At 44.2% G+C, this 10231-nt stretch overlaps 1 protein-coding gene across 1 annotated transcript in view; it reads left to right on the forward strand.

Annotated features, from left to right (window-relative positions):
* Nucleotides 1-9562, forward strand: part of LOC106811978 (condensin complex subunit 1-like) — a 32448-nt gene extending 22886 nt beyond the window's left edge. The window contains exons 17-31 of the mRNA XM_014815723.1: nucleotides 216-352; nucleotides 809-941; nucleotides 1344-1428; nucleotides 1641-1769; nucleotides 2298-2563; nucleotides 2980-3088; nucleotides 3589-3712; nucleotides 4398-4553; nucleotides 5165-5342; nucleotides 5604-5698; nucleotides 6114-6194; nucleotides 6525-6708; nucleotides 7037-7160; nucleotides 7926-8102; nucleotides 9504-9562. Coding sequence (XP_014671209.1) covers nucleotides 216-352; nucleotides 809-941; nucleotides 1344-1428; nucleotides 1641-1769; nucleotides 2298-2563; nucleotides 2980-3088; nucleotides 3589-3712; nucleotides 4398-4553; nucleotides 5165-5342; nucleotides 5604-5698; nucleotides 6114-6194; nucleotides 6525-6708; nucleotides 7037-7160; nucleotides 7926-8102; nucleotides 9504-9562 — 2037 coding nt within the window. The remainder of the gene's footprint in view (nucleotides 1-215; nucleotides 353-808; nucleotides 942-1343; nucleotides 1429-1640; nucleotides 1770-2297; nucleotides 2564-2979; nucleotides 3089-3588; nucleotides 3713-4397; nucleotides 4554-5164; nucleotides 5343-5603; nucleotides 5699-6113; nucleotides 6195-6524; nucleotides 6709-7036; nucleotides 7161-7925; nucleotides 8103-9503) is intronic.
* The last annotated feature ends 669 nt before the right edge of the window (nucleotides 9563-10231 follow it).

The raw sequence follows: 10231 nt of genomic DNA on the forward strand, positions 1-10231 counted from the left end.
TCTCTCTCTCTCTCTCTCTCTCTCTCTCTCTCTCTCTCTCTCTCTCTCTCTCTCTCTCTCTCTCTCTCTCTCTCTCTCTCTCTCTCTCTCTCTCTCTCTCTCTCTCTCTCGCTCTCTCGCTCTCTCGCTCTCTCGCTCTCTCTCTCTCTCAGTTGCATGATCATATTATGGAACTGATGCGCTAATTGGCATCATTATTTGCTCTTATTTTTCAGATTGTAGATTTTGTCAAAAATGGAGAGATTGAAAATTCCGTCATCCAGATGTTATGGGAAAGGTTTGCGATGAAAATCCCGGGCACCACGCAAGATGAAAGCAAAGCGGCCTTAAAGCTTCTTGCAATGGCTGCAGGGTAAGTTATGATATTAAATTCTAATTTTAATTCTATATTTTAGGTCTGACAAAGCATTGCAGTCAATGTTATTATTCATTATATACAGTGTGGCCCCGTTATAACACGATCGTTGAGGTCCATAAAATGTCATCGTGAAAAAAGCGGGGTCGTGCTAAATTGGGGTTCAAAAAAAATGCCGGCTTAACTCACAAAAAAACTTCAGTTCTGGAAAGAGCAAAAAAAAGGTCCAATTACTCATTGCGTTATATCCCGGCCCTAATTTAACGCGTATTCGGATTATCCGAATACCCGTTAAATTGGGGTTTCACTGTATCATATATACATCATATATCATCATTATACATCCTATCAGGAGTAGATAATAGATCTTCTATTATCTACTCCTGATCCTATTATATCATGCAAGAGTTTGATTATTCAGTTTTCTGAGTGAATTTGTGTTTTCCGCATCAGGGCTGTGGTTGAAATAGTTAAAAGCAACATAGACATCTTGATTGAGGAGGGATTTGGAAAGAGAGCGGAGAACGACTTTGAACTGGCTACTGACGCGTGTGTAGCACTCATGAAAATGGCAGGCGGACAAAAGGTATGCATAACAGTACATTTCGCATGATATTTAACTTTTGTGTTATGAATTTTTACTACCACATTGTATTACAATATATATATATAATATGCTATAAATATATAAATATATACTATTATAATACCGGCAAAATAATGTTAGAATATTTTAATGATAATTATCAAATGAAAAATACAAGCGAATCTTCATGTCAGTAGATACAGTGCCTGCAATAGTACATTTGCTAAAGCGTTTTATACAATGAATATTTTAACAATGGCACAGAAAAATAATCCCTATTAAATTTGTTCTTTGAACACTTATTTACTTATTTTTATTACAACGAGGAATTCTAGCGAACAGAAAACGCCAAAATCTTGTTTTAGCATACCAAAGCTAAAGAAATGGTGGTTTGGTTTACAGGTGAAGGCAGGATCACTGGCGCCACCTTGCCGGTTTGATGCCGAACACGAAATGTTTTCACGTCTCAGCAACCTCCTTGTCAAAGGTACAGCTCTGCTTGTTTCTCTTTCACTGTTCGCTAGAGTACAGTATTGCATTGCCATTCAGCATAAAGCATCTTCTTATTTATGCATCCTCCATCTAGTTATGTCATAATGACATTGATTTTGGAATAACACTGTTGTACAATGTACACTGTTGCAGTCTCCTACTTTGCTGCTAAATCTAAGCATTTGTTTGTCGCGATTTATTTTGCAGGGATTACGAATCTTAGCGACAGACACTACATACCTCTGGCCCAGCAAGGTGTTTCTCTTATTTACAAGCTAGCCGAACATCCAGATAGACTGTGCGGCGCAATTTTAAAACAGGTCATGGAAGAAATTGGTGAGAATAACACACGTGATATAGCATTAGAGTCGGTTAAGTTACAAAGTGGTTTAATTTGCATCTAAAATAGTTCTTTTAAGTATTATGTATTTGTTTTTCTAAATTGCATTGATTGACGGACAACAATGGAAATAACAGCGGTGGAGGTATCCTGAGCGAGGCGGCACGTGTCAACCCAGGGGTAGAAATTAACTTTTGAACACGGGAGTCCGCCCCGGGGGCCGTTGGACTCCTGCCCTCAAAAAGAGGGAGTCCGTAGTCTGAAGTTCAAAATTAAGTTTTGCTGAAAAAATACGGTAATTCCGCGAGGCCGTGCTCTGGAACAAACTAGTTAGTATAGCAAAATTTTCAGGGAGTCACACGGACTCCTGCATATGTCAAATCAGGGAGTATTTGACTCCGGACTCGCGTTAATTTCGCACCCTGTCAACCCCTCTCATAAATTTTCGTTCCCATGTTTAGTGCTGCCCTACATCAACATTAACAATCTAATAATTACGACACGCTCGTATTCACCCGGCGCAGTGTGTCGCGACGAGACAGACAACGACAGCAATGACGACGTTGGCAGCAGCGGAGTCCTGAGCGAGGCGACGCGCATCAACCCGAGCCACCTGTGTCGCCTCATCGTCGTCGTCGGCCAGGTGGCGCTCAAGCAGCTCGTGCACGTCGACAGCGCCGTCACGAGCGAGCTGAAGCGACGGCGCGCGATCCAGGAAGAAGTGAACAGCAAGAAGAAGCAGCCGCACCGACGCAAGTCGTCGCTGCCGGGGGACGGCAGCAAGACGAAGGTGCGTGCGTGAGCGCGAAGTCCGACCGATTACAAAAAATCTCTCGTTATTGTTATCGATGCTCATCATTGACGGCACATTAGTCTTTAGTTAGTTAGTTAGTTAGTTGGTTAATCAGTCAGTCAGTCAGAGGACATGTGGTATTTTGAATTGAAAACTTGAATGCGCATGTTAAAAAGTCATAAATAAATAAAAAAAACATGTGCAGTACAATGGTGTATTTTAAAATAAAACTTGGCAAAAAACTTATTTTTACTAAATTTTTAATTAGAAAGTGCTTTAGATTAAATACCAGACATATATATCTATTACTACTCGCTTAATTCTTGCAGGTAAATATTCTGCTATAAACAATTAATGATAATAATTGTTGTTATTGTCTATTGTTGAGTGAAGCCGTGTCATGCATATTTAAGGAGTCAACAGGTGACATGATAGAGGATGAGATGGGGTTAACGGGAGCCGTGACGGATGATGTTGAAGCCGACTATGTCAGGAAAGTCTGCGATAAAGAAATCGTCACAGGTAGCACGCTATTCTACATCAGATAGCTCTCTGTGATAGGTTTTACAACCTGGACACCCCCCCACCCCACCCCCCAAAAAAGAGGAGGAAAACAGGCAGTTTTTGATTTTATATCTTGCTCTCCTATTGTTTCTACTAGTATAAGACGGTTGGTTTACATGTAAAGGCTTTTGAGAGAGTAATACCATAGACTAAGAATAACTTAAGTTATTCAAGTACAGTTTCAAGTTTCAGTAACAAGTCCAGTTTCATTACTGTTTAAATTATTCTTAGTCTATGGTAATACAGTCGATGTATATAGCAGTGACACCTATCCAAGCACTCATTTCTTGCCATTATTTTATTAAATAGATTGTTTTTTCCATGGTCTCATGTCAATTGAGTGATGTATGAACGCCGTTCACTTCAGAAAAATTCCGTAAATTATCGAATTGTCAATCTTCTTTCGCAAAGAGATGCTTTTAAGCTATCCTTCACTGTTACTCGTGTGTCTGGGATAGGCGATAACCTTCTGGCTCAGTTTGCTCCACTGGTGGTGGCGATTTGCACCAACCCAGGCGAGTACGCACATGAAGAACTGCAGACGGCTGCAGCATTGAGCCTCGCCCAGTTCATGATAGTGAGGTACGTGTTCACGCATTCGTACGTTGTCTCCTCTCTTCAGTTGTGGTTACGTTTTCACGCCAATGACGTCATTTTTAATCGATGAAATTGAAAGACTGATATATAGTTCGTGATGGTGTTATCTGTACGTAGTGCAATTGACACCTTTGCCTAAGAGAGAAAACCACTCCCCCTTGCATATATGTGTTTTTCACGCGCGCCATATTGTCGAAATCACGGCACTATCTTACTAAGCAGTGTTTTTAGAATGGCATCATTGCAATGCCGATTGGCCATAGCTACCTGTCACTCTCCAGGCTGTTATGACAGTTGTTGAAACTCCTTTGTATCGATCGCTCCTTAATCCAACTGTTGATATCAGGTCGATAACTTTATAAGGCAAATGAGAAACGGAGAGTGTTTTTCCGTTCGACCGCCGAGCGTGCATGATGCCTAACGTTGGCTCTCTCTCTCTCCCTTTTTCCCCCTCTCTCTCTCTCTCCCTTTTTCCCCCTCTCTCTGTCACTCTCTTTCTCTTTCTCTCCCTCTCTCTCTCTTTCTCTCCCTCTCTCTCTCTCTCTTTCTCTCCCTCTCTCTCTCTTTCTCCCCTTCTCTCTCTCTCTCTCCCCCCTCTCTCTCTCTTTCTTTTTTCTCTCTTTCTCTTTCTCTCTCTATCTCTCTCTCTCTCGCTCGCCACCCGCATCAGTTCGGAGTTCTGTGAGGAGCACCTGCAGCTGCTGTTCACGATCCTAGAGAAGAGTACGCATCCGACGATCAGGGGCAACACCATCGTTGCCATCGGCGACCTCACGTTCCGCTTCCCTAACCTCATCGAGCCGTGGACCACGCACCTGTACGCGCGGTGAGTGTGCGTGCGCGAAGAGAGAGAGAGAGAGAGAGAGAGTGTGTGTGCACGCTTCTGTACACGCGGTGAGTGTGCGTGTGCGAAGAGAGAGAGAGAGGGCGCACTCATCTGTACGCGCTGTGAGTGCGCGTGTGCGAAGAGTAAGAGAGAGAGAGAGTGTGCACGCATCTGTACACGCGGTGAGTGCTCGTGCACTGCGAAGAGAGAGTGTGTACGCGTGCATGTGTGCAAAGAGAGAGAGAGTGTGCGCGTGCGCAAGTGCATAGAGAGAGACTGTGTGTGTGAAGAGAGAGAGAGGGGTGAGCGCACCATTGAGATTGTGACACGGCGATGGTTACAATTGATTACTTGTCTGAGAGACGATGCAACATTGCTTGGGGGTTATTGCGTGAGTGATTACTCATTATGTGTTACATTTAATAACACAGCTATTAAAATTTTATTTACGATCTTTTACATTTACATTTATTTATCGCTTGAGCATCAATCCCTAATTTGAAAAAAAATTTATTTAAAAATTGTATCGGTCTTTTTAGCCTCGTGCTCAGAGATACATTATAGACTGTCGCCAATGTGTTTTACATGTATATTTGCTCTCTACATTGCAGGTTACGGGACGAGTCTTCGCAGGTACGACGAAACACCGTGATGGTGTTAACACATCTCATCCTCAATGACATGGTCAAGGTTAAAGGGCAACTCAGCGAGCTAACCCTGTGTCTCTCTGATGTGGATGAGAGAGTTGCAAGTCTTACTAAGCTGTTCTTCCATGAGCTATCCAAAAAGGTACGTTACAAGGGGGGCTTTCTGTCTATGTTTATGAAGTAGTTTGTGTATTTCTTCATATATTCCAAGTGAGCATTGCACCATTGCATTACGAAACACATTTAAGCCTGAAAAAGGAGCTATATACGTCATCTTCTCTTTTAAAGTATTATAATTACTGTTTTTATATAATTTATGGTTTTATTTTCAGGGCAATATACTTTATTTTCTTTTAAATTGTTATATTTTATGTTTTTATATTATTTATGTTGTTATTTTCAGGGCAACGCTGTATATAATATTCTGCCGGACGTGATTAGCAGACTCTCTGACCCAGACGCAGGAGTACCCGAGGAACAATTCCGCAATATCATGTCGTAAGTTTACGATTCGTTCTAATCAAACTCATCATTGTTTTAATGTATCCCGAGCTATATCCTTGACACGTTTTGATCAATGAACAAGCACGGTTCTTCTTTTCTGCATCTGCTATTGTCTTGAGACTTTCTCGTATCTTTTTACGGTGTTATCGAAAACACTTTATTACGTAGTTCCTGTATAAACAAAGTATAAAAAATTGCTTTGTTGTTAGTAAATGTGGTGGTAGTATCACACATTTCAAGACTCATTCTCGATGCTTTACACCGCTAATCATTGCAGCCTGCTTGAAAATGTAATGACGCTATGATGTTTTAGCGTGATTATTATAAATGCCTGATTAATATGTGTCATCAAATTCTCATTTTTACTCAATTTAGTTTACTCGCATTTATTGTAATTAATGATTTTCAGCTACCTATTTTCATTCATCCAAAAAGACAAACAGCTGGAAGGGCTTGTTGAAAAGCTGTGCCACAGATTCAGAGCAACAAGGTATAAGCATGAATAATAATGAACGTTTTAGTGAACATATTTTCTCTTAAGTAAAATTTGATTGTATTTAAATATTAATTTAAAATGTTCATTGATAACAATGACTTTATCCTATTTTACTTAACTCGATTTGTTTACAAATCAATAGCTGTCCGCGAATTCCGCGTAATGTGCTACAATACGATCACGTACGGTGGTCATGACCTCACGTACTGCCTCTCACTGCTCTCATACGCTTCTCTCTCGCGCGGTGCAGGTCGGACAGGCAGTGGCACGACCTCGCGTACTGCCTCTCACTGCTCTCATACGCTTCTCTCTCGCGCGGTGCAGGTCGGACAGGCAGTGGCACGATCTCGCATACTGCCTCTCACTGCTCTCGTACGGCGAACGATCGATCCGCAAGCTGCTGGAGAACTTCTCCTGCTTCGCGGACAAGCTGGCCGACGACGACGTGTACGCGTGCCTGAGCAGCATCGTCGACGCGACACGGAAGTACGCCAAGGTCGAGCTGAAGGTCAGTGCACCAAGGTCGTCGCTGTTGTTGTTGTTGTTGTTGTTGGTGGTGGTGGTGTTGTTGTTGTTGTTGTTGTTGTTGTTGATGATGATGATGTTGATGAAGATAATGTTGTTGTTGCGGATGATGATGATGATGTTGTTGTTGTTGCGGATGAAGATGATGCTGTTGGTGTTGTTGTTTGATGAAGATGATGATGTTGATGTTGTTGTTGTTGGTGGTTGTGATATTGTTGTTGTTGTTGTTGTTGGTGTTGTTGTTGGTGTTGGTGTTGATGATGATGATGATGATGATGATGATGATGATGTTGTTGTTGTTGGTGTTTTAGAACGTTCTGGATGAGTTGGCGGACCGCTTGCACGAATGCCACGTTAAAGGTCTGGACGAAGGACAGGTAGCTGACAAAGCCGCCAAGCATTCACAAGCAGCTCCTAAGAGCCAGAAGAAACGAGGTACACCTCACGATCACCAGCATCGTCTCATAACGAGTCGTCATTAATGCGATGCTCGTGCCTACTGTCTGTAGTGCCACTAGTTTATGAAATGGATTTATCGACAAGGCAGTAACGGGGACCAAGGAGCTACATATAACAAGGAGAGGAAGCGGATTGGCTGTGTGCTTTTCGCCTCAAGGACGCCATCTATGGACCATAATCAGCTGAAACGGCTGTGCAGATCCGTCCCCCAGAGACAATAGAACACTAATCTGTTCTGGACCAATATGACCAAATATGGCAAATATTTGGGCCAGATATGGCGGCGCTTCCTCTCCTTGTTATATTTAGCTTTTTGACGGGGACATGACGTCATCGCGTGTGTTGTTGCGAACCGTTCTGATTTGAATATGCGATAATGAGTTTTGGTATTTTAGAGTCGTTTCGAATAATAAGTGGGTTATGACTCTCGTTTACTCTTATTCGCTAAACCACTTTTAAAGTTAGTATATTGAAGTTTGACACTAGCCAGTGTCAACTACGCAACACGATCAGATAACTCTTAACTGCTTAACGAAAGGCAATCGTTACCCGCACTGCGCTGCACACACTTCTCGTGATTCTCATAATTTTATAATTAATTTAATTGCTTTATACTCATTTTATACTCGTTTTATACATTAATACTCGGTTTACGTAATTTACTCTCGTTGCACACGGAGACGGCGGAAATTTCCCCCGTCGGTCGATATCGATATTTGACGGTTGACTGTCTCTCGTTAGGGTCGAAGCGAGCGCCGGCTCGCACGCCTCTGAGAAACAAGTGGTCGTCGGACGAAGAGGATGGGGACTTTGCGCCGCGCAGCACGCGACCCGTGCGACAGAGGAAGCCTGTGCGGGCCGTGACGTTCAGCTCTGACGAGGAGAACGACGACGACGTCTTCCCGGGAAGCCAGGAAGGTGCGTGCTAATCAGGGTTCTCCAAGAGCACTTATAGCCTGGCGGCCCGCCAGGCTATCATCGAGCCCCGCCATCCTAAAATGCACCCGCCACTCTAAATATCGTAGCCCCCGGACCCCCCTAGCACGCAAACCGCCTTCGGCGATTTCCAACTAGGACCGTAAACTTCGTAAAGGCAGCACCCGCCATGCTATAATGAAAAAGCTTGGAGAATCCTGCTAATACTACTACTGCTACAACTACTACTTCTGTTACTGCTACTACTTCTGTTACTGCTACTACTAATTCACTACTATATTGCCTTGCTGCTGCTACTGCTGCTGCTTGCCTTGCTGCTGCTGCTGCTGCTGCTGACTGGTCGATGCCTCTATCTGCTACAACCTCTGTTACCACGCGTATGCCCATGCCTATGACACGTAGCACGTCTTGGCTACAGCCGAAGCTGTCGCATGCAGAACGCGTACTCTTCTGTTTCTCTTCTCTCTCGGTTTTCTCTTTCCCTTGCTTCTTTTCTCTTCTGCCGTTTTCTCTGCTCTCCCTCCCTGCCGCCCACTGTCCTTCGCCTTTCGCGCGCGCGTCGCTCGCCACCCTCGCGCCTCACTCCTCGCGCGCGATCTTTCGTCGTCATGTTTCAGCGGAGAAGCTGCGCGGCCGCCTCCACACGTCCGCAGGTTGGCCCAGCAGCAGTGTGAGGAGCAGGAGGAGCGTCTTCTGGTCCGGCGGGCGCCTAGCGGCGGCGCCCGGCGACGAAGAAACCCCGCTCCGAAGTCTTGCGGCCAGCGTCCGGGACGAGCAAGCGCCTATCTCACCCCGGCTGAAAAGACACTTCGATCTGAGGACAGCTTGCCGGTACACGCGCCTTGGTACCGGCGCCCTCTCTCTCTTTTCATCGCCGCATCTTCTTCCCACGACGACAATGATGGTTAACGCGCTCAGGGGCGTGACATGGAGCGGCTGCATAGATGAGAAGTCCGCGGCGAGGATCGCCTGCGGTTTAGACGCCGCTTGCCGCCTACGGCCGCCCTCTCTCTTCTTCACACGAGCGACAAGTTGTATGAGTCTAAGCAGTGCGGGACCAGGCGTCGCGCGCTGTGAAACAAGTCGCAGGGCGACGGACGCTGCTGCGCCGTGTAACAATAATTAGTAACCAGGTAAGATCTATTGCATGGTAGGCTGTGCATAGAGGTCTGCCGCTCCTATTGTTTGACTTTATCTTTATATCGGCTATGTGCTAATAGTAACGATAGCGTAAGATTTTGTGTGGTGTTAGAGCTAAGACCCCGCTGTGTGCATAGAGGTATGTTCTATTCTTTTCTACTCGGCCTATTGGCAATGTGTAATAGTAAAAGATTCTAGATGTAGACGTACATTCAACTATATGCGTTTCTCTATTTCAATTAGCTTATTACCTATGTGTAATCGTAGCAGATTCTAGCACACGATTTGAGCTGATGGTGTAGTTGCGATAATGAATGTGTCGGAAGCATCATAGTTTCTCAACATTTCTTGATTATGTTCGTGGAGAATCATAGGGTGACTATGTACATATAGACGTAATCGATATGTATATTCGATAACGATGTAAATAATCAATGAAAGACAGCGGCTCGGTCTCCGCCACGCCGCCTGTGTTTTCATTATTTGATTAGGTATTTTGTATGAGATGCGTTCGTTTTCATATACGAAGTATTAAATTACAGTGTATATTTTCAAAACCGTGTACAGTCTATGGTATTCTGAAAGCACACAGTATTGACGCATTACATCGTTTACAGTGTTTAACGAACTAGATCGCTTTGTAACATGATCACGATGATAAATGAATGAAAACTGTAGGGTTCCAACCCATAATTATATACGATGTCTCATTAATGACACGTGCACACAAACGCGCACATACAAAACGCACTCACCACGGAAACACACCCACGCGCACACAAACACGCACACAAACACGCACTCACCCACGGATACACACCCACGCGCACACAAACGCACTCACCCACGCCCACGCGTGCGCACACACCCACGCATGCACACGACCTTACACCCTCGCAATTAGAACGAAATCGCCCTCCAACAAACCGCACACCAATCAGCCGAACGCAACCGCTATAAAACGCCTTTAT

The sequence above is a fragment of the Priapulus caudatus genome, unplaced genomic scaffold (assembly GCF_000485595.1).
Source record: "Priapulus caudatus unplaced genomic scaffold, Priapulus_caudatus-5.0.1 Scaffold597, whole genome shotgun sequence".
In the NCBI taxonomy this organism is placed as follows: Eukaryota; Metazoa; Priapulida; class Priapulimorpha; order Priapulimorphida; family Priapulidae; genus Priapulus; species Priapulus caudatus.